Consider the following 25,464-nt stretch of genomic DNA (forward strand, 5'->3'; position numbering starts at 1 on the left):
TTTTCTAATTATATAACTGATTATGCCATGTGCTCCATCTCCCCTCACACTACCCAGTTGATTGTGTAAAGTTTGCATAACGGCATAGACCAAAAGGATATGAAAGTGTTTGCGCAGAAATTAAAATAGATGACTTTTAGGTGTAGAAATTAAAATGTAAAATTTATGTAATTATAAGAATTAATTGAGTAATTCTTTTTATATTTAAATATTATTATTTACTAATATAATTTTGTTAATATATATATATATATATATATATATATATATATATATATATAATAGTTATAAATATGAAGTATTTATTGATTTTATAAATAATTAATCTTTGTTGAAAGATTTAGTTGATTTTTAGTAGAATTTTTTTTAATAACTTTTTTTTCATCTACTTGAACATAAAATATTGTTTAAGGGATCTGATCCCAGATAAATTCAGATCAACTTAATGTTTAGTCACTTGTATGAAATGATTACTTTAAAAAATCAATATAAAAACTAAAAAAATTGTCTCAATTGTTACACGAGATAAAAATGTCCCATGGTTAAGAAAGTGTTTTCCCTATTTTATTTAATTATTCAAGTAATTCAAAAGGCCAATATGTAAAAAAAAATACTATGTAATTCAAAGTTTATGTAAAAAAAAATTAATTATAGTAAATACAACATTTTAACATGTATAAAGGGGTGCACCCTTTAGCTCGTTCAATGAGTGATTTTGTTAAGTTAACATTTTTTTACTGAATTTGTTAAGTTAACACATGAAAGGTGACTTTATGATAATTTTACCTTAAAATTATAAAAGAAATAAGAAAGACATAAATTTTTTTCATTTGTTTCTTGTATAAAGAATTGGAGGTAGTAATTTTTTTTAAAAGCGATGATTTAGTGTCTGTTTTAATTATTGAAAAAATTATTTCAGGTCAAATATATTTTTGCTCTGTTTGAAATTTTCAAATTTAAGTTTTAGTTTCTAAAAAAATTTGTCAATTTTTTGTCCATCTAATTTAAAGTGTCCATTTTTCATTTTAAGAGCTATTTAAATCATTTTTCATCCCTCAAGTCCTATCTAAAGCACTATGAAAGACCAAAAGTGATGACCTTCATATTTAAAGGATGCAAAATGGACATTTCAAATTTAGAATGACATAAGAACAGACAAAAAAGTTTAGAGTGATCAAGAATATATATTTTAACCACAAGTTAATTTTACTCATATATGAACCAAGATGGAGAGTATTAAGTCATTAACAACTTTTGTAAAAAAAAAAAGTCATTAACTAACGTAAAATTTATCCATATATTAAACATCGGTCACTTACTACAAATGTTGTATGTTAAGACTAGGTTGTTATCTAGAAGTAATGTGTTATATGACTTGATAGTATTAAATGAGTTAAAGTTGTAATTATATCGATGTCCAGATATAGTGTTAAATTAGTAAAAATCTTTATATTTTTCTAGACAACCCAAGTAAATTAAAGAAATTACTTAAGTTATGCAAGATTAGATTCTCTGGAATATTAGTACTATCACAATTAAATTTATGAAAATGCTGAACACCATAATTTGTAAAAGAATTAATATTGTTATGTATCTTTTAAGAAACTAAATGGGTAGTAGAGAAAGCTATGGAGTCAGACAATTGATTTCAGCATTCAGACTTCATAAGAGAAAAGATGAAATTTAAAATATAAGATTAACTTGATAATTAAGAAATGAGAGCTTAATAGTGAAGAAAAAATAGGAAAGAAAATGTCACATGTTCAAATTCCTCTGATCAATATTTTTTAAAAAACTAATAAATTAACATTTTATGATAAAAAAATAAAAAAAGAGAAAGAAACATGTGAATATCACTCTTGCAACCCTCTTCTAATGAAAAGATAAGTATGACAAAGGTTTCACCATTATTTTATTTTATTTTATTTTATCTAAAAACATTAATTTAGTTCTAAAAATAATTAATACCACCGGCTGAATTTGATCCACATATTAAAAGTAAATAAATTTAATTCCAAGTCAGATTCTCTTTCTTTTCACTTAACCTTTGAGTTAAGATAACTAATTACACTTTGACTATGTTAAGTTTTTTTTACTTAAAGCATATACTTTGATGGAATAATAAATGTTACGAGTGATATTCATTTCACTTTAAATAAGATTTTTAAGTTTGAATCTTATGAATGAAAAAAATACTATTAAACAAAAAAGATTAACCATAAATAAAATCAATAAATACTTTGTATTAATAACATAATAATAAAAAATAAGAAATAAGATTATCAAGTTTTAATTAAGTGGCAAAAATTAAAATGATTATTAATTTTGTGGATTATTTTTTATAATGTTAAATACAAAATAACCAATTAGATACTAATGTTGATATTTTTATTTTTTAAGGGATGATTTGAAATGTTAAATAAACTAGTTAAAATAAGGTTTTTACTCATAGATTAATTAAAAGTTCAGATTTGATATAAACCAAGGGTTGGACGTACACACATCTCCAATTATAAGCAATCGAGTTTATATCATCTCAATTTTAAATTGCTTAACTCAAAATATTTATTTTTTTTCTCTTTAATATTTAATATAAAGTTAAACAAACTTATGAACAATATTACTTATATAGTAACTCTCTTCAGTAAAAAAAATCTCCCTAATTTTAAATAACTAAAAATTATATATGATACATCAAAGCAATATATTTTAAACAATTTTCGTTATGAAGACTTATTAGGATGTACTTGAATTATGTGTTCTGTGGGATATCTTTGTTTCGTTCACAAATTCTGTTACGGGGTATTCGAATTCCTCTCATGGGAAAGCTGCATGTAATGTATCTGCACGGTGGATGCCATGTCTTGTGACATGCATCTACCTTGTGCTCCTTATTAATATTAATTATTTTGCTGTTAAAAAAAGATGTACTTGAATTTAATAATTACTCAATTTCTAAACAAGTTAGGACTTAAGGGTATCCGTTTGTAATTTTTTTAATAATCATTTTGCATTAATTTTTTTATAAATTTAATAGAGATAATTTCAATTAATTTTTTTAGTAAGTCAAATCAAACACATAATATATTATTGAGAAAACTTAATTAGTTGAGCAGATAAGTGTTATAAACCCTCTAATATTAATACTGTATTTAATTCATGCCGATAAAAAACATGTAATATTTTTTTTTTAACCATGAGATAAATATAAAATATCTCTCAAATTTACTTATGACTAATATAATTATGGTTAAATATTATATATATATATATATATATATATATATATATATATATATATATATATATATATATATATTACAGTTAAATTTTATAATACATTTCTTGTAAACTTTTTAAAAGGTTGTATTATCTCTAAATATCTTTATTCATTAGTTTAGTTTTAACTTCTTAATACTGTAAAATTATTTACATTATTATTCAAACATTACAATTAAGAAAACTTAAGAGATGTCAACAAATATATAACTCAATTATTTGTACCAAAAAATATATATAACTCCATTAATATTAAAAAATAAGACGACAAACTCTGATAGTCTGATCATTTAAATCGATATTATTATACTATAACTTAAACTTTTAATAAAATCATTTAATTAATTCAAAAATTATTTTTTACTATAAATTCAAATCTAATCATTGACTTAATTAACAGAAATTATATAAAACGTAACAAAATATTAATAATAAGTTCTAGACCATACATATTGCTATTTTTTTTCCTTAGTTGAATGTTAATATTTTATTTTAAAATATCACCTGGCGTGGGGTACTACGTCTGGTAGACAGTGAAGCAGATGCCTTGAGTCGCATTTTGAATTCAAAATTATATAGAAGAGGAAAACATTTTTTTATGTTAGTTATTAGTTTATTTATTTTTGTTAGTAAAAAATTTAAACTCATGACATGTTTTTTATTTACCACCAAATCAATCTTAGAGATATTTATTTTGACAGAATTTTGCATACATTTTTCACCTTTGAAAGTATAATTATATTATTTAAATATTACTTTTGACACTATTTTTATAATATTATTTCTTTTCTACCACATTAAATTAGTATTATAATTATAAAGCAATGAAATGAATAAATAAAAAAAGTTGTCTGTCTCAACTCTCAATCCCTCTCTCTTGTCTTGTGTGTGTACTAATTTTAATTTTTTGTGAATTGTCATAAGTTGTAGTTAAGCTTTAAATTATAAGTATGAACTTCTATCCCACGCCCTTGTACTATTATTTATTTTACTCAAATTAAAAATAATTATTCTCAAGTTTGTCGAGTAAGTATTATTTATTTTTTCAACTAGAAAAATATTTATTTCCAAAAGTACTTTATGGGATAGAAGTTGATTTAAAAAAGGAAGTGAGGAAGTATGACACCGTAACTATTGATTAGATTGAAAAGGAAAGAGTAAACTAAAGCATGAAATAAATAAAACATATGGATTATTATACAGTTTGACCCAATGCAGCCTCAAAATTATTCAGTTTTGGGCCTCGTTTATTAGTATAGTAGAAAAACATCTAATAAAAAAACGCTGGCAATTAGGTCCACTTCTATACACGAATATGACTATATGTTGATACGCATGCAAACATATAATGATATTGTTTTCATAATTTTCAAAGCCTTGTAGATTCCATCTATTACAGTGATATTTATAAATGAGTATCAATGAAATATAATAAAGACTCAGAAACAAAAAATATCATAAAGGATTTTAATATACAATGATTTTTTGTCACTGTTGTTTGATATTATTAATTGAATTAATTATGATTGTCAAATATTACTTTATAATAGCTATCCTCGCGGCTACACCTAGCTTCAAGCATTTCTTTTTTATTTCTATTATCTTAAGACATATACATCGACAAAAAATTAAAAGATGTAGTGATATGGGAGGAGAGGGTTGGTGAATATATGCAATTAGATCAGAACAATCATAGTCAGGTTATGTACCAATCCAAAGGATTCGAATGAACATTTCTTTTTAAGGTGAGATTATTTTTAAAATAAGTCATTTTTAACTTTTAATTTAGTTTTAAAGACAAATTTTTATTGATATACTTTAAAAATAATTTCTCCCTAATGAATTGAAATATCATCTAATTGGATCCAAGACTGTGTGATCAATAATACAAAACAATGCAGACAACAATAAATTATTATAGTTACAGCCCTACTTTGAACAGCTGAAATTATTGATATCACTTGATTTTTTGTTTCCCCTCTCTCTCTCTATAGAACAAGTCACTTGAGCTTAGTTGAGATGAAATATTAGATAGGTCTCAATTTTTAATAGATAAGAAGCCTACAACATACAAGATTGTTGCCATTGCTAAGACCATTATGGATTTATGGTGGCTGTCAGCTGTGAATGAATTATATTTATATATAAAGAAAAAAATGATATGATATGGTAATTAATTGTTTAAAGGATCAAATGCTTAATATACATTGCGCTAAGAGTACTCTATCCATATGTGAGCACCACCTGATTTCATGTTTTTTGTTTGTTTGAGTAGTTGTTGGGCCATAGGGTGAGTGTGCACGTTGAGCCCATTTGAGTGACGTGTAGCTGCTAGTCAAGTGTTATTTTCTGGTGTTTCGTAGAATAGTTTCCAAAAATGCACTTGATTGTCTTTTGGAAACTAATTTTCGAAAGACATCAAGTTGTATTACACTATTACTAGTTTCCATAATGTTTGTTATACATTCTCGAAACTAGTTTCCAAAATGCACTTGACTGGCGATGATAGGCTAATCCATCTGTAAAAAATAGGTAAATTCCGTAGACATGGCCAACAACTTCCTATATTAGCCATGGAAGGGTTGGAGACGTGTCCTATTTTTTATTTATCAAGTTATTTTAATAGATAACCCAAAATTAGTTTTAATTGCATAACATCCAACAACAGTTTTTTTTTCTTAAATAATTTCGAAATTTAACTTCTAGAATGGTTAAATTTTTAATATTTCAGAAATTAATTTTCACAATATAATAAAATATTAATTATTCTAGGAACTATATAAATTTTGAAATGCAATCGATTTCATAACATTTAAAAATTTAGTTTTTAGTTTTTTATAATAAAACTGAATTTCAGAAATTAATTTTTGGATGTTTACAAAATTCTGTATTTTATTCGATTTTTAATCAATTTTAACTAATTAACAGTAGAAAGTGGATTAGAAAGGGTATTTGCATTTCTTCATGTCACTCCTTTAATTTTTTCAGATGAGTTATATACATATATATATATATATATATATATATATATATATATATATATATATACACTAGAAAATTCAAATTAATTACATAAGCATAAGCCACCTTGATTGCCTTAAACACAGATAATAATTCAAGTAAAGAGAAGGGGGAATGAAAACCGAAATATAGATCAATATTAAGACATCAACATATAATATTAGGTAGAAATATAAGAAATATTATGGCTGCATACCCTGGTAAGGGATATGGCCTTTATTTTTATCCCCACTGAACAATAACCTAGATTAGATGCACAACACTTTTCCAACACCAAACCAACAAACATCAATACTAATAATTAACCTTTCTTAATTTGTGGTGAGTCTTACTCTTTCTTGGACTAATTATTATTCTTTCTAACAGTTGTTGTAGTTCTGAGCTTCTTCCTAGCACGCTGAATAAACTCAGAAAAATGGCTTTCGTTCTTGTTCTGAGCCTCACCATGTTCAGGTGCAGCCGCATGGTTGCTCTGATGAGTCCAACCAATGTTTGTGACGCTTCTCATCATCTTCTCCCTTGTATTTTGAATGAAATCTTTGAAATGGTCATTGATATCCATTTGTTTCTTATTATTACCTTCTTGTTGTTTCCCTTGCTGCATGGGAACATGTTGTTTACCATTTGCTACAGTACTTGAGACTGCTGAGTAGTTTCCATTATCAAACTTTATGGGGATTGATCCTGATCCTGATCCTTCTGTGTGAGCCTTATGATGTGGATGATGTGGTTTGTTTTGGATAATAATATTAGTGATGGATGATTGAGAATTTGGACCTTTGGTGAAGGGTTTATTAGTAGGTTCTTGTTGGTTAAAGCTAGTGATGCGTTGAACGGCTCGAAAAGCAGGATTGCTTGTAAGTGCTTGACGGATTTTCGTGCACACACTAGAAGAGCTTGAATTATTGCTATTGTTTTTGTCCATGGAAACTGATCAAGGGTGTGTGATATGTGCTCAAATGGGGTTGAACTCAGTATTAATGTGGGGTGGTGCAACACTGCAAGATATTTATGTTAATGTTTTTATAGAGTTTTTATCTTGAGTGTGGAAAGAAAAGATGAAAAGGCAAGGATATTAATTTGAAAAATAAATATACAAATGTATCTGCCTTTTGAAGTGTGATGAACCAATTGTAATTGAAGAAACCATTCGGATAAGATTCGTAACAGCTAGCCTAACCACTAATGAGGTTGCTTTTTCTTAATTTCCATGGCAGGAATCAATTCCCACTTTCTTGTCGCCCTATTATTATATATCCACCTAGCTAGACATCAAACAAACAAGTAAACTAAAACTAGCCCACCATGAACAGTGAATGTTTGGATCAATTGTTGATTGTCAATCAGTGAGTAATTACTATTATTTGTGATTCTATATATAAGAAATAAGTTATAGTATAAAATTACTAATTGTTTTTTATATATATAGGATTAGAGGTGGTACTATTTAGGAAAGTTTTGTCATTCATAATAATAATAAAATTCGACTTAAACATAATGGCTTTGGATGAAAAATACTTGTGGTAGAAAAAGAAAAAAGCACTCAATGCACAGGCATTTGTATGTCCTTAGCATATTTGACAGCTTGGGGTAGGGGGAAAAAGAAGGGAGAAAATTGAAATTTGATTACTGACATGAGGGTTTTCAAACCTGGATAGGGTTCAGTTGTGTCCAGGTAGTAGAAAGGACAAAAAAACCAAAGCCTAGTTGAAAGAAAGAATCACGTTAGCTTCCCTCACAGGAAACGTGATTCTACTGGTCCGTGTGAATGTGAAGATAATACTGGCTTTTTGGTGAAAAACAACGTCTAATAATCAAATTACACCCAGTGAGTTTGCGTACCGCAACACCCAAAATAGAAAGAAAGAGGATCCATAATATTAACCTAAATAAAAGAAATCCATAATATATTTATTATTGTTTCTTGAACCAACCAGAATCCTATTCGTAATTTTTGTATGAAAAGAAAAGAGTGTGAAGAGAGCACGCGGAAACTCTTTAATAGTTTGTCTTAAGTGCTTGTGCATCATCTAAGTTTTCTAAATATCTGGCTTAATGATTAGGCTGCGCCTACAACTTTACATGGATACTGTGATGGATCAATTCTTTGCATGGACACGGGGTTCATCCAAAACAATTAATAAAAAAGCTTAATATTAGAATAATTTCATCAAAAGTTTTATTATCTTTTTTTAATGTTGTTTAATGTATTTAATTTTTTTTATTGGTTATACTTAAGGAAGACTCTACTCTAGACATGCTAAAATTGCTAATTATGTCAACTCTAGAAATTGGATAGTTTGATCTGAATGGCGCAAGCTCGAAGAGACAAATGTTATTTAATATATCAGTTTATTACATGTATATTTTAAAATTTTGGTAAAATTCAAATAAAAATCATTTAAAGAAATATATATATATATATATATATATATATATATATATATATATATATATATATATATATATACACACACACATAAGGTAAAATGTGAAGCATATAAATTAAAGGTAAATTTCTTTAAAATTATAGAAAAAATAATATGCAATTGATTTAAAGAATTTAAATTAAAAAAAGATGCAATTAGTTAATACAGAATATTTCTTGTACCAAATTTAAAATAGAATATTAAAAAATAAGTATTCTCTAATTTTACATATAGGATGGATAGATAAACAAAATTAATCAGTAATTTATGTAATTTTAATGTCGCTCATTTAATATTACACCATTTCTAGCCACTAGCCAACATGTGTAACATGCCATAGCCCATAGCTCGGATATAATCCCTCGGTTAGGTCGGGCCAAGGCAGAAAGGAATTTGAGAATTTCAACTTTTCAAGCCCTTCAATAAAGAAAAAAGCCACTCGCTATTAGAGTTCTAATTCTAAAGCAAAGCACCCCAACTTATTGATCTAAAATATAGTTTTACTCCTTTATTCTCAACCCAAAGCCTTCCTAGTTTTCCACTCACAAAAAAGAAAGGATTCCCTATTTCTCTTTAAATAAAGTTTTATATTCAAATCTTATGAATAAAAAAAATATAATTAAAAGGAAAAAAAGTCAATAAAGATGACTAATTAAATTTCTTAATAAAGATTAGTCATCGGTAAGACCAGTGAATACTCCATTGATGTATTATATTTTATCAATGATCACTCTTCATCAAATTAAAAAAAAAAAAAAAAAAACTGTTCACGGTACTACGAACAATTTGGTTCCATTGAACAGCGCTTAAGGGCCCCTTTTTTCAACCCATTTTTAACCCTCCCCAGCTAGAAGACAAAGCACACAAACTAAAGTGACGTCGTGATCAAACTTAGACACACGGCAGATTTACATGACCACCACAATGGAAATGTACAATTTATAAACTACTTTAACTTTCACACCGCAAATCAATGACTTTAACACAATTCAACATGCAGCAGCCTAAAGGACTAATATACAAAGACAAATATAAATACTCCATTTCTGAGGAATATACTAATCTATAAAATAGTTCATACGCACGTTAAGGACTCGAGTATACAATAAGTAGCTCCTGGTACGATTAACAAAGTGTTTTCACTTTAAAAAGAATTCCAAAGGGTAAGTAAGAGTATATCAGAAGAGAAACACTCAATAAAAAGTAGAATACATCCTGTAAGAATATAAAATTTCGCAGCAGATAGAAGCAACATAACTTCTTCTGATAAATATGTACAGGTTTTGATGCTAAAAGCATCGCTGTCTTGATATGTCTGTAAAGGCCGTTGGTTTTTAGAATTGCTCACAGACAAAGCATGCAAAAAATATCTAATTCACCAATTTGTTGCTCCTGGATTCTTAAGCACAATTCCTCATTGCATGTGACTTTTTTTTTTGTTGGATTACCATGTATGCTCAACACTCAATGACGGAAAGTCTTCACAACCTTCTCTATCTGTCGCCGGCAGAGAGGACAATTGGTCAAGTGTGAAGAACAAGCTGTACAGCAGCACATATGCCCACACCTGACAACATAGCACAGACCTTAGGGGCTTTTAAATAGAGTGTGGAATTAAATAGATAACTCTACTTTAGTGGCCTTGAACATCTTAGTCTGGGTGGTTGTAGCACTAGCAGGCATATATAGATAGTGTGTATATAATAAAAAGAGTAATTTTGGGTGGGTTGGGGTAAAGCATAGCATATAATACAAATAACAAAGAACATTAACTCAATACGGGGAGGGTGGGGTTTAACTCAAGGGAAATGTTTCCTGCAATGCCAGATTCCTGCTTTTATTTGCCTGTAAAACTCAGATTGAATTTAATATCAAAATATAGTTAACAGAAATAATTTTGGCCACCAAACATTGTTTTGAATCATTTGGGATGAATAAGCATTTTCTCTTCATGTTTAATATAGTTAATAAAGATCATAACGAAGAAATGGCTGAGATAATTTATATTGATGGGAAAAATAACAAAATTGTGGAAGTTTTCTCATAATTCTCAGTGCTACTGCTTTTATAACAGCCAGTTGTATGCAGAGAAACATATAACAGACTAAGCATTGACAACAGAATATTTTATGTCAAGCAAGAAAGAGGATGGGATTGATAGCTTACGGAACAAAAACAGCATTATATTCCTGCTCAAGGCATATTACACACAAATCTGGCATTAAGCGATCCTTTTTAGCACCATCTGATAAGCTGTCGGCCTTTTCAACTGAGAAAGAACCACAAATTTTGGTAACTATTGAAACAGGCATTGCAAAAACAAATATAATTGAGCCATAAACAATTTACCATCATTATTTTGTCCCGACTTCTTAGCAGCTGCAGCAAGAACCCTGAATAAAATTGTTCAGACTGATTAAAAAAAGACAGGTGCAGGCGAATATGGACGAGTGGATTAATATAGGCCATACTTCCAATTAAACTTGAGAGGTGAACTCTTTTTTCATTAAAACAAAGTTATATCACTCTTTTCCTAACTAAAAAACTTTCAACAGTACCTTCTTTGAAGTTCGCTGCGGCGCCGTCTTTCCAATATGTACCGAATAGCATGCTTGGCTATCAGATAAGCACCAAACACCGTCAAGCCCACAGAAGCATACTTATACCACCTAATAAGAAAATTTAGTAAAAAAAAACATTGGATACACCAAACACTCAATAGTCATCCAAACATTTGAAAAGTAACCTTGCCCATTTCCCCAGATTTGCAATTAGTTGATCAATTGTTTTGGGAGAGACATAAAATGGCCCTTTGTGGGGTCGCTGAATTCGAATAGCGCCAACATCATCTTTAGCAGCCTGATGATACATTTTAAAAATGAAATTAAAAAAAAAAGTTGAAAACAGTAAAGGATTAATATTTAATTGACACAAAAATGGCACCAGAGTTGATAATTGAAAATAGAAAGGAACAATTTGAATAAAAATAGAAATTGCAATCGTTTTTGCTTTGAAACATAGTTTTTTATTTTTAATATATGCTGTAATGTATCTCACTTCAAATGTATCAAATAATCAAATCTACAAGAAGCTTTTCCAATCGAAAATTTACATCATGAGTATTCAAGTCATCAGATAAAAATCACAGAAGCATGTGTTTAATGAAATGATTGTTCCAGCTGTAGAAGCAAATATGTCATGAAGTTTTGATGATGTCAAAAAAACGCGCTTCTCATGTTTGATCCAAGACAAGACTCCAAGAAATCCAAGATAAATGATGAATCTAGTCTCTAGAGTCTTAGAAAGAGTTTCTAAATTGATGATGCACAAGTTATGGCCAAAGGATTTTTTTTAAAAAAGTTTTTAGGAATTCATGAAAGTGGTATTTACTCTCTGGTAATCGATCACCAGTGACCAAAATGCTTTCTGAAATGTTTTTAAAATGTTTTTAAATATTTTTGAAAGCTTGTAATCGATTACACAAGGTTTGTAATCGATTATCAGAAGTTTTGAACGTTTTAAAACAGTCTTTAGAAATTTGAATTTAAATTTCAAAGTCTTTAATCGACTATAGAGTGTATGTAATCGATTGCTTTCAAATGTGAAGAGTCACAACTCTTCAGAAAATAACTCCCAAGAGTCACAACTCTTCAAATAACTCCTAAGAGTCACAACTCCTCAGAAAATAACTCCCAAGAGTCACAACTCTTCAGAAAATAACTTCCAAGAGTCACAACTCTTCAGAAAATAACTCTCAAGAGTAACATCTGTTCAAGACATTTTTGAATGGCCATCAAAGGCCTATAAATAGGTGACTTGGGACACGAAATTCCTAAGAGAGTCTTTCTGAACCAAAATGTTTTATCCTCTCAAAAACATTCCTTGGTCAAATACTTGCATATTCAATAAGGAATCTTGATTGATCTTCAATTGTAATATTCTTCTCTTAAAGAGAGAAAATTTTTCCTCTTCTTATTCAAAGAAAGTTGTTTAAAAGACCGAGAGTCTCTTAAGATGTAAGGATTTCTGAACACAAGGGAAGGGTTGTCTCTGTGTGATTCAGACTTTGTAAAAGACATTTTACAAGATAGTGAAAATCTCAAGCGGGTTGCTTGGGGACTGAACGTAGGCATAGGACGTGGCCGAACCAGTGTAAAAACTGAGTTTGCATTCTCTCTTCCCTTAAACTTCTTTTAATTATTGCAGTTTATCTTTTACTTAAAGAAGTTTATTTTTGAATTGTTCTTTGAGTAATTTATATTAAGGGTGCATTGTTATCCAAAAAGAAAATTAAATTTTAATTAGGCAAATTTTTGTATCTTAATTCAACCCCCCCTTCTTAAGATACTGAGACCACTTGTCTAACACCAACTAATAGCAGGGGAAGTATTACTCTTGTTATATCTTGTAACATTACCTATATATACTCTGCAACCCTGCTAATACCAATTATAATGAAATTCAGTAGTATACGACACTATTGAGAAAGTAACTAGGCATATTCTTGAAATTAATTACATTACCTCACCAACAACAGTCAAGGAAGTTCCAACTGGAAGTACCCGTTCAATTCTCTTGACTCCAAGCATCTGAAAGCATGGTCTCAATTATGCCAGTTTACAAAATAAGCAGCTTAATGCTTCTATTTTGCTTTTATTTTTGCAGGGAGAGGAGAGTAGAAAGGATTGGATGGATGCGAACACTCGCACCTTGAGACCTTGCAGATAATCCAAAGTTCCACGTACAAGTGACCGACCCGACTCTTCAAATGCCTCAATTCCAACAGGTAATGCAAAACCAGAAGCACCTCGAGCTCCAACCACATGCACACGATCAGTCCCATCATCCTAATATATAAAAGACAAAGGCACCATGGTCCTAATATTTACTTCAAGTGAATTTGGTATTCATGCAGAGAACATGTATTTATCAACAACAACAATAATAATAATAATAATATTTGGCAGTGGGAGGGGAGTGTTCACTTAATAAGCTTAAATATTGACTCTAAAAAGCAAATATCCCCTCAGTCTGATAATAGATACTCCCTCGGTTCCTAATTATAAGACTCTTTCAACTAATTCACGCCCCTTAAGAAAAGTAGTTAGTTTAGTTAATCACATTAAATCTGTAAATTAATTGTACTAGCATTCCAAAATTATCCTTTTCTTATCTCTCTATTCATTTAATTGCTTCTCATTAATGTTTGGAGAGAGAATAATTTAGTAAGAATATGTAGGGAAAAAAAATAATGCATCTAGAAATTAGAAAAAAATCTTATAAGAAGGGAAAAAGAAATTTCTGAAAATGATCTTATAATTAGGGACGAAGGGAGTAATCAATAATAATTATAATTTTAAAAAAAATCTATTAGAGGAACAGAGGCAAACTGCACACCAGATACCAAGGAACCTCTTTACTCATTGATAGCATCAAAGCGGAATCTTGTATCCAGGAACCAGCATCATTGTGTTTAAGAAAATGTTGCTCTGCCTAAAAGGAAAATTATAGATGAGGTTCAATATTAATCACAACGGTAAGATGACATAAGCAACATCCTCGTAAAATGGAGATATTAGTGCTTTATGTCTACGTACTGTTTCTTCAACTATTACACCTCTTAAACCACTGAACTCGCAGTTAATTGGGGTTTCAGAGCTAACTCTTCCAGAAATTGTAACAATCAAGGGTAATATTTCTGCATCTAACAGTTGAGCTGAAAAGTGAGGAATCCCAAGCATGATCAGAAACCATAACATATACTGTATCACAAATTATCAAGTAGTAGACTCTAATGCAATGAAAGCACATCTAAATTTGTCTATTCAGCATCGCAGAAATGTACATCAATTTTGCTTTAATAGCAAGTACTACTGATTGAAATACATAATTACATATCAATCAGGCCAGTATCATATGGATCATGTCTAAGCTTAAAATGAATGTGAAATGTGAAACTCGTTGTTACTAAAATGATAACTAAAAAGTATCTTTCAACAAACAGGCAGCAAGAAGGGTGAATATATCATGACAAATGATTATCAGCGAGCCAAATAAGGCCAATCTTGGGCAACTAACACTTTCCAGCCAGATACCACCAACATTTGGCCCCTGGAAGCTACCATTAAAATATCAAACACAATTAATAAAATGCTACAATACCAATAGGTTGCATGGAATTCAGCTAAAAATTGTAATGCGTGATCTATAACTTTCTTCAACCACCAATTTTTCTTGTAAATAGCCCCACGAGACAGCTGAAACAACTCTATTAGAATTTCGGTTTAAGCCAAACTAAACCCTTAAAAGCTAGTTCATTGGGGTAAGAGTTGTATCTCACTTATGTACAGTATTTTAACTATATCACTAGTCAATTGGGATCTCCAACAGCCAAGGACTGGCTAGGATAGGCCCAACAAGCATGTGGTTCGATAATAGTCCAATAGCGGGTGGCCTGATAGGTTTAATAACAACCGGCTAGCATATACATATATGCATATACTATTTTAGCCATATCACTAGTCCATGTAGGATTTCCAACAAACTAGATACAATTATATCCCCCGGTTATATATGAAATCACAAGCAGCATTTGAAGATCAGTGACTCAAATCATGTTACTCAAAGCAACAATAATGCAATTCAAACTTGCACAAGTATAGAATACAAAACTCTGGAAGCATAAACCAAATGTGGGAACAGTAGAGGCTTGAGCTCGAGAAAAAAGACACAGACCTAGTTCCTTCAGCTGATTGACCCTTGTAACGGATTTAAGAATTTCCGCATCCCTGTACCCATAAGAAAAGGAACTTTTAATACATATATAATGTTCTCGACTGGCACAAACGTGATTCAATCATTTCAAGTGGAAGCGATGGATGAATACCTGCCACTGCTTCTGCCGAGAAGGTAAAGAGCAGCAGCACTCAAACAGCAACTGAGGCCACCCCAAGGAATCATCTTTCGTGCGTCCAAAAAAACACTAAGCAACCAAACCCATTGCTTTAATTCATAAAAAAAAAAAATAATCAAAAGGGAATTGGGGTTGCCAAATCAATCTATGATTTGATTTGATTGCGTTTGTGTCGCTCGCGAAAGTTAAAGTTCCTTTATTAATTTCGCGAGAGAATTGGATGCAAGGAGTAAAGTGAAGGAAAAGGGCAATAGAAAAGAACAGGATAGTGTGTCGTGCTTGCTATGGGGTCCTTCCTTTCTTTCCTACCTCACAAAATCATTAACATTCCCTTCCCTCTAATTCTTTTGGTTCTCTATTAGTATATTAACTTTTGTGCTATCAATATAAAAGATTTTTTCAATAATTAATTATAATTATAATCAGATTAGTTTTTGTTTAGATAAGTTTATTAAAAAAATGATGTTAAAATAATTTCATTTGGATACGATAAAACAATCAACTTTTTGAAAGAAAAATAAATAAATTAGTTATATTATCTCTTGTGCTTTTAATAAGATATAAACAAGTGTATTTTGTTTTTGAAGAAAAGCAAAAGGTATATTTATTTATTTATTTCTCATGTAAGTTGATATATTTATAAGCCAATTAATAAGTCATATGTATTAGTGAGAAAAATTATACATTAAATCATAAATGGTATCATTAAATATAATTGCTAACGTTTAATTTTGAATATTCTTAATTGAAATTGAAATTTATTATTTAATAAAATTAATTGATTTAACTGTTTTATATCAATTAACTAAGTATTTGTTTTCTATAAAAAAAAATTAAGGCAATGATATAAAAGGTAAATTATTTATGTTGGGACATACTTATTGACTTTTTAAGTAAAAGATAATAATCAATTTATGATAAAAATAAAATATAGTAATTAAATTTTGAAGTAACTAGTTGCAGTAAATTGTATAATTGTATAATTTTGTACTAACAAAAAAATAATGCGATATGAACATTTTCCAACACAATAAAAGGGACATAGCATTTTCCCCTCGTCTTTTGGCTGGTACCTGAAATTTCATGCATAGTTGTTTTATTTCCTTGTCGGAAATGTATGGAGAAATATAGTGCCACAAACACAAATGCATGAGTGAATAATGTTACAGAATACATGTGGTTGTACGGTATTGTCGGTACAATGTTTCACAAAATCTGTGCTTATCCATACACATCAACATATGAACATACGCAACTATATACACCTTCCTCTCTTTTTTTTCTTTTTTTTTTTTAACAAAAACACCTTAAAAAAATATCCAAGGAATCAAAAACACTACAAAAGGATTTATAACAATTGATATATTCTGCTCAATCAACTGAAATATAATTAATTAACTGAACTACAATTAAAAGAAATCCACAAAACATACAACATTTTCTCTTAAAACATGATGCTACTTTGCTATCCAGTCAAAATGAAATTCATAGAATACTCCGTAATTTGCAGACAGGAATTAATTTCTCTTTAACATCAATTCTTTCAGAACCAGTATTACCAAAGTTCACCTCCACTGACTTCTGTCACTCTCGTAAATTCTAGATTTTAGCTATTAAAAAGAATAAAAAATTTCATGTTATAGTTTCATATCTTAGATCGAAGATTACTGCTATATGTGATGAACATTAGTGACACTAGCATTACAGCACGCGTTAATCTTTTTGCAGAGATAATCCATGCAAAGATATTGCATCATTTGGTAGCGATGACACCAAACAACAATTTCACCAAAACAGTATTTCATTGCAAAATTTTACATTACTTTTTACAATTTGTCTTACCGCCCTAGTACCAAGCAAACGAGTATGTTCTTTGCTTTGATTATTGAAATGAGGTACTAACCATACCGTAAGTACACCACCCAAGTGCTGATCAAGCCAATCATCCACAATCTTGTGCTTCCAAGATCAAGCAAAGGTTCATTTGGTTTGAAACCAAGATTGCTTTGCTATCACATCCTCAGTACCCATGGCAACGGACATCCAACTGATCAGGTACAATGGATGTTCCAATGTGTGGCCTTGCAACGCTTACCGCTCTTCAAACTCAAGCGATCATGTCTTCAGAGGTAGTACTCAAGCAAGCCTTAGCACTGCCACTGCTAGCAATGCGGCGGCTCTGAAGTAAACTTCTCTTAGGCTCTTGTCGACCTTTTGAATCATTTCCTCATCTTTCAGTCCAAGCTTTCCTGCATTCTTGTTCATGCAGACAATTGTATCCCTTAGCTTATTAACTGCCCAAGAAAGCCAAACCAGCCCAAATCCAAACCCAGTGTTGAGGAGCTTATAAGCACAAAAGGGAACCCCCCTTCCACAAGCTAGCTTACAGATCACAGATAGCAGGACAGCAAGGCCAGTACCGGCAATGCTGGCAGAAAATTGTGTGAGGAGCTCAGGAAGCTCGGGACCAGATTTCTTCAGGGAGAGAATTGCTGTTTTCCGGTGTCGCCTCTTGTCAACCATTAGGGACAGAAGGCTCTCACATGCATGTAAGTAGTTCTTCTTGAAGAGATCCCTCTCTCTGGCTACTTTCTTGTTCTTCTTTTGTGATGGCTTGACTTTCACTTTCTCAGGACTGTTAAGCAAAAAAAAAGCAGCAGCAACATAATATGTTTATTGAGCAAGAAATTAATATGGTCATTGTATGCTTAGTAGATGAGACTATCCACAACCAGAGAGAGAGAAACGGTCAGCATAAATGAAAGCAATAATGCAGCCCAACTATAAAACCTAACTCTTCTATGTCATGATGTTGAAAAATATATATATTTAATATTGCATTAAAAGAAATTTTACAAGAAGATAATTCTCCCTCATCAGACGCCTATTAAAAAAATCAGTTAGTAGATGGATTATCCACATAGGCCATGGCATGGGAGAAACAAAATGCATATCAGAGATGAAAAGCCCTCAGACCAAAGTTGCATTTTTTTATAGAGAACAGAATCATTATAAACTATTATTTGCATAAAAATAAGTAACTTCCTAGACAAGCATCTTTTGCATACCCCAAAGTCGGGAATTAGATCAGTTTTCAGGGAGAACATATTTTGCATACCTCTTTAAAGGAACAGTCAATGTAGAATGAATATCCAATGTGGAGGAAAGACTTCTGACTTCTACTTCGTTGATACTCATCCTGTCCATAGAGATTTTCAGCAAAAGTCAGTTGCTTGATGTATAACAAACAAAAATAGATTGTTAAATATGTGGATTTTAAAGTTTATTACTGAAGTATATAATAGCAACATCAAAGTTTATTGAAAAAAACAGTTGAAACAAGGAATCACTATGCACAAACTCGTAAAGCAACTGATTTAACTAGTGTAACTTGTATTATTTTTTTGTATTTATCGCAGAATTAGAAGACAATTCCATATGTGCATTTGGAAGAGCTTATTTTAGAGGAATAATTCTTTTTTCTTTTATTAGTTTCCTAAGAGAGAATTTGAAATAAAAAGGACTATTTCTCAAAATTAACAGTGTCACATGTGCCTTTATGAAATTAGTATCAATAAACCCATTTTTTTAAAAATATACACTCACACACATGTGGAGGGAACACGTGAAAACGGAAGTTTGTTTTCCCATTGACCAAATTTTAAGCTATCTTAAAGAAATTATCCCAAACTAAAAGCAGTCCCTCCAATACAAATGTAACAAGAGGTAAGTAATTCTTCAGAGGAAATATGTACTTAATTTTTATTTGATCTTATGGTATATTTCATTTAAGTGCTTTTGTGTTTTGTTTTCCAATCAAATTCAAATTTCACCTTGGTAACCAATGTCAACCATTATTACATGGATTACCAGCTTGAAACTCCAATTTTAATTAGAGAACAATATCATAAGTACTTCAGGATCTAGAAGGGGTACTTCAGGATATACCCCAAGGAGAGAAAGTTTTCCTAGGAGGGGATCTCAATGGACATGTAGGTAGCGTGGATAGAGGTTTTGAGGGGGTGCATGGGGGTTTTGGCCTAGGGGAGATGAATGGGGAGGGTAAATCCATCTTGGAGTTTTCGGAGGCTTTGGATCTTTCTATAGCCAATACATGGTTTAAGAAAAGAGAGGAACATCTTATCACTTACAAAAGTGGAGGGACATGTTCTCAGATAGATTTCTTCCTTATCAGGAAGTCTGATAGGAAGTATTGCTTGAACTGTAAAGTTATCCCGGGAGAGAGTTTGACTACCCAACACAGAGTTTTGGTTATGGATGTAAGAATTAGAGATAGGGCAAAGAGAAGAAGTCCTATGGTAGCACCAAGGATCAAATGGTGGCACTTGAAGGGTGAGAAACAAGGAATCTTCCAACAAAAGATATGGGAGGGATGGTGTGGACAATTACAAGGAAGTGCAAATGATATGTGGAACAAGACGTCCCAAGAGATTATTAAAGTGGTTAAAGAGACGTTGGGTGAATCTAGAGGTTTTGGACCTAGGGGTAAAGAATCGTGGTGGTGGAATGAAAGTGTTCAGAGCAAAGTTAGAGTAAAAAAGGAGTGTTTCAAGGAGTGGTCTAGGTGTAGAAATTCTGAAACTTGGGATACGTATAAGATAGCTAGAAATGAAACCAAAAAGGCGGTGAGTAAGGCAAGAGCCCAAGCTTTTGACGAACTATACCAAGCTCTAGGAACCAGGGACGGAGAAAGATCTATATATAGGCTTGCTAAGGGTAGAGAGAGGAAGACTAGAGATTTGGATCACGTAAAGTGTGTTAAGGATGAAGAAGGCAAAGTCTTAGTGCATGAAAAAGATATCAAGGAAAGGTGGAAGGTGTATTTCCACAAATTATTTAATGATGGATATGGATATGACTCTAGCAGTCTAGACACAAGAGAAGAGGACCGGAACTATAAGTATTATCGTCGGATTCAAAAACAAGAAGTAAAGGAAGCGTTGAAAAGAATGAGTAACGGTAAGGTGGTGGGGCCAGACAACATACCTATTGAAGTGTGGAAAACTCTTGGAGATAGAGGTCTTGAGTGGCTCACCAAACTCTTTAATGAAATTATGAGGTCAAAACGCATGCCGGAGGAATGGAGGAGAAGCACGTTAGTGCCAATCTATAAGAACAAGGGGGATATACAAAATTGTGCAAATTATAGGGGAATCAAGCTCATGAGTCATACCATGAAATTATGGGAAAGAGTGATCGAACGGAGATTAAGAAAGGAGACTCAAGTTACTGAGAATCAATTTGGTTTCATGCCGGGAAGGTCGACCATGGAAGCGATTTATTTATTACGGCGGGTGATGGAGCAATATCGCATGGACCAACAAGACTTGCACTTGATTTTTATTGACTTGGAGAAAGCGTATGATAGAGTGCCTAGAGAGATTTTGTGGAAAGCTCTAGAGAAGAAAGGGGTTAGGGTTGCATATATTCGAACTATCCAAGATATGTATGATAGGGTATCGACTAGTGTTAGGACACAGGGTGGAGAGTCAGACGATTTTCCCATCACAATTGGTTTGCATCAAGGGTCAACCCTTAGCCCCTACCTTTTTACCTTAATTCTGGATGTCCTCACGGAACAAATCCAAGAGATAGCGCCGAGATGCATGCTTTTTGCAGATGACATAGTCCTCCTTGGAGAGTCGAGGGAGGAGTTGAATAAGAGGTTGGAAACTTGGAGACGAGCTCTAGAAACACATGGCTTTCGCCTAAGCAGAAGCAAATCGGAGTATATGGAATGTAAGTTCAACAAAAGTAGGAGGGTATCTAACTCAGAGGTGAAAATAGGAGACCATATTATCCCTCAAGTCACACGGTTTAAATATCTTGGGTCTGTAATACAGGATGATGGAGAAATTGAAGGGGATGTGAATCATCGCATTCAAGCAGGATGGATGAAATGGAGAAAAGCATCGGGGGTGTTATGTGATGCAAAGGTACCGATCAAGCTAAAGGGAAAGTTTTATCGGACTGCGGTAAGACCGGCGATTTTGTACGGAACAGAATGTTGGGCGGTCAAGAGCCAACATGAGACTAAAGTAGGTGTAACGGAGATGAGGATGTTGCGGTGGATGTGTGGTAAGACTCGACAGGATAAAATTAGAAACGGAGCTATTAGAGAGAGGGTTGGAGTAGCGCCTATTGTAGAGAAGATGGTGGAAAATAGACTTAGGTGGTTTGGGCATGTAGAGAGAAGACCGGTAGACTCTGTAGTGAGGAGAGTAGACCAGATGGAGAGAAGACAAACAATTCGAGGCAGAGGAAGACCCAAAAAGACTATAAGAGAGGTTATCAAGAAGGATCTCGAACTTAATGATTTGGATAGAAGTATGGTACTTGATAGAACATTATGGCGGAAGTTGATCCATGTAGCCAACCCCACCTAGTGGGATAAGGCGTTGTTGTTGTTGTTTGTATCATAAGTACCTAATGAACTACACATAAGTTTAGTTCATAAATTAACTATGCCAGGTACACAAGGTAATCCATTATCAATTTTGCACATTTATGAATACAATTCTTCAACTAGTTGTCATGAGTGTAAAATAACAGAGTTGACAATGCTAAAGCTAAATCATGCAGATCGCAAAGACTCCAGTATCTGCCAATGCATTAGAGAAGAAACACATTTGAAAACATATATTTTCCAAGCTTTTAAATTTGACATTGAAAATCTAATTAAATCTAACTTAATTCATAGATCAACAGTCTTTACACACACAAAAATGTTGATTAAATTTTATTCTACTCTGAAAATGTAATTCTAAGTGACCTTCTGAAACAGTTTACAATTTCATGTGATCAATTGACTCTTAAACAAATCCACAAATTTATACCTGCTGAAGTGTGGAACAAGCATAGATTGTTTTTCACCCTTACGTAATAAGTATGAGTCAGCAACTACAGAAAGAAGATCTTTTATCTCAATTGCAGTGTCCATAAAAGTGACTTGACCATCTGGATGAACTGTAATCTTTGAACTAATGGGCGAATCTTGAAAAATATCAAGCAAAAGCTTCGGGATGAAGAATTTGCTTTTTGGGATAAGAGGTGTCAATGGTTTTTGAGGTTCATCAATGCTTGACAATTGCAAATCCATCAAGTCAGACAACAAAGATATATGTACTCCACCTATCCCAGCTTCAGCACTCTCAGACATGATACACTGCAAAATTTTATCATGCTCACTGCATCGTTCAATGATGCCAAAGCCAAAATCTACTGGGCTTGGATATGTTTCTGTCACAAAAAATAAATGAAATTACTTAGTAAGACACAGCAGATTACACAAATTTAATAGCATTGAGTCATTAAACATTCATCAGAGAAGTAAATAAAGGCTCAATAATCAAATCTACCATCTGCTCACCAATTACTTACATCATTCTAGAAACTAGCAATGCATCATATCTGAGAAACAAAACCAACCTCACTGATTAGGCATTACCATAGTCTTTTTGGTCATTGGATTTAACATTTGACCACTACATTAACATGTGAAATAAAGAGGCATATTCAATACAAAAGAGACACACACAAACGGTCCATAACAGTATAAGTTGAGAGAAATAACACATGATGAAGAAATTATTGTAATCGGGTTCACATTCAGTGATCCATGTGGATGGGTTCCAATCCCTCCCTTGACTTGTAGCCTTGCTTGGCAGCCATCTCTTTCCAAGGAGATACATTGTCACTTAGAGACTAGTTGAATAGCATCCTTTTTAGGTACGGTGAAAAAAGTCCTTGGAGGTAAATTCTCTGCTTGCCACTCTTAGATATCAAGTATGTCACCGGCAACTTGATTTCCATTCTTGGAATACCTTGTCCTTACTACCATAGCACTAAGAAAATAATACATTAGTACTGTTCAACCTACAGCAAACTATAGGTTTACATCCACCGATAAAACAGTGATAATTCACCATGATCAATGAAAATTACAAGGAGTAATCTCTCAGCTCTCAAACCTCACCCAATACAACCAAATCCTCATAGTTGCCAAGGTTTAGTACAATCTATGATCTAATCTAACTACTAATTACAACATATGTGCTGGTCCATACTGCAGGGAGTGCCTCGAAAATTCCTTGACTGATTGCACCGCATGATTGCTTCAAGTGTATGCCCAAGACAGCCATACTTATATACAAGCCTTTTATAACAAAACTGAAAGAGTATTTGCATGCTTATTAGTTATTACATCACTGGCAAATAAAACTTAAGTGATGTAGCTACAAGCTATACAAATTGGAGTCGAGCAACCAATCATGTAACATTGAAGAAAGAGTTAACAATCAAATGGTTGGATCAAATACAACTAGTGAGCTTCCTGCACACCTTGAACATCAATAAGCATAGGCCTTTGAGTCGACAAGTTCACGTTGACAATCTGATTAGAATTGAACCACTCTTTCCGGGACTTGCTTGACTCCTCAAATGGATTTAGTGGGGATCCGTATCTGATAATTTCAGGTTTCAGTACAGATGAAGGCAATAATGGTTGACAACCCTGTCTCAAACAAAAATTCAAGGACAAAAACAAAGTAAGGTATTTATAAAATGATGAATTACTCAGAAAACCATAATCAATTAAGCATGCTAAAGTATTTTGATTCTAGAATTGCAATACAAACATCAATTAAGAAAGAAAAGATAGTCAACTCCAAATTTCACTTGTTGAAATATGGATAATACATAAAAAAAAAATCCGAATTGGGTAGAAGGGCAGCACCCCAATACTATCAGGTAGGACATCAATGACATGTTAAGAGTGCGAACAGAGACCCACCTAAAAGATTACTGTATAGGCCCCAAACAGTTCTAACCAATTACAACTATTCAATTAGTCCCTAGGTGCCAAGGGATCTCCCTCGGGATTCAAATACACACCCATGAAGAAAGTGAGAGTTGGTACCAAATCCTTAACCACCTGTGCCAATCCACGTTGGCATCAAAAAAACCCTTTGACACCATAAACAAGTTGCTACCACCAAATAATAAAAAATAAAAACAGTTTTTTACCTTGGTAATGGTGCAGCCAACCATGGCCAGCTCTTGCTGCAAAGTTAGCCCCGGAGGGCATCCATGGGAAGCAATCAAACACAGTTTCTGCATCATTTTTTTTGTGTGTTGAGAAGAAACGAGGTTTTGGAAACCAAAAACTCCTCTCCTTTCGTGGCTCTGTTACAACCCCATCGACTTATCCCTACATGGTCCTCAAATCCGAAAGATTTTCCGCTATCTGAATCTTTGAGTGGTGCCAGAAAATTTAAAATATAAAAATAAAAAGTGATTTTATGTGATCCATTTGTTTAACCCCACAAACTTCCGAAACTGTAGGGATCAACGGCACGGTGGGGATGACAAAATCCAGGTTGTCTTCTTCGCCTCGGACTTGGACTTGTTGGGTGGTTTGTTCCCGTGAGCCCTCAGTCTCACCTACTCTTTCATTTCTGACTCATCTCAATGGTTTATTATTTTTCGCTTATATATCTGGATCGTTAAGAGCATCTCCAACGCCAGTTCCGTGGTCCACGTGTCATGATTTTACATGCCCTACCAGCTCCTGACGGCGCACGTCCACCATTTGTTTCCTTGAAAAATCTCTCCTCGATGGACCCCGTTCTTGTACGCCTCCTCTTCTTTTTTGCAACTTGATACTAATTAATTGAGAGAATTTATGTAATTTAATTTTATGTAAAAACTTCCATACTATTAGTCATTTTATAATATTAAATGTTTTAAAAATAATAGTATTGATGTAAGTAAAAAAAGTAAATTGTCAGTACTGATTAAAAA

General features: G+C 32.3%; 3 protein-coding genes across 3 annotated transcripts; all 3 read right to left on the reverse strand.

Annotated features, from left to right (window-relative positions):
* Positions 1–6,415: 6,415 nt before the first annotated feature.
* LOC100306231 (uncharacterized) lies at positions 6,416–7,294 on the reverse strand. The gene has a single exon (NM_001248817.3). The coding sequence runs from the start codon at positions 7,223–7,225 to the stop codon at positions 6,644–6,646; it is 582 nt and encodes a 193-aa protein (NP_001235746.1). The 5' UTR covers positions 7,226–7,294; the 3' UTR covers positions 6,416–6,643.
* A 2,634-nt stretch (positions 7,295–9,928) lies between these two features.
* Positions 9,929–15,977, reverse strand: LOC100803252 (E3 ubiquitin-protein ligase SP1). The gene is made up of 11 exons (XM_003536363.5): positions 15,616–15,977; positions 15,465–15,517; positions 14,327–14,445; positions 14,127–14,222; positions 13,439–13,576; positions 13,253–13,318; positions 11,476–11,588; positions 11,288–11,398; positions 11,079–11,122; positions 10,896–10,998; positions 9,929–10,296 (listed from the first exon to the last, which is right to left on the reverse strand). The coding sequence occupies exons 1-11, from the start codon at positions 15,687–15,689 to the stop codon at positions 10,194–10,196; spliced, it is 1,020 nt and encodes a 339-aa protein (XP_003536411.1). The 5' UTR covers positions 15,690–15,977; the 3' UTR covers positions 9,929–10,193.
* Positions 15,978–17,425: 1,448 nt separating this feature from the next.
* On the reverse strand, positions 17,426–25,199 carry LOC100807849 (uncharacterized). Its single transcript, XM_003536372.5, has 5 exons — positions 24,688–25,199; positions 24,004–24,175; positions 22,500–22,902; positions 18,761–18,841; positions 17,426–18,277 (listed from the first exon to the last, which is right to left on the reverse strand). Exons 1-5 carry the CDS (start codon positions 24,781–24,783, stop codon positions 17,779–17,781), a joined length of 1,251 nt encoding a protein of 416 aa, XP_003536420.3. The 5' UTR covers positions 24,784–25,199; the 3' UTR covers positions 17,426–17,778.
* Positions 25,200–25,464: the final 265 nt, after the last annotated feature.

The sequence above is a fragment of the Glycine max genome, chromosome 10 (genome assembly GCF_000004515.6).
Source record: "Glycine max cultivar Williams 82 chromosome 10, Glycine_max_v4.0, whole genome shotgun sequence".
NCBI classification, from domain to species: domain Eukaryota; kingdom Viridiplantae; phylum Streptophyta; class Magnoliopsida; order Fabales; family Fabaceae; genus Glycine; species Glycine max.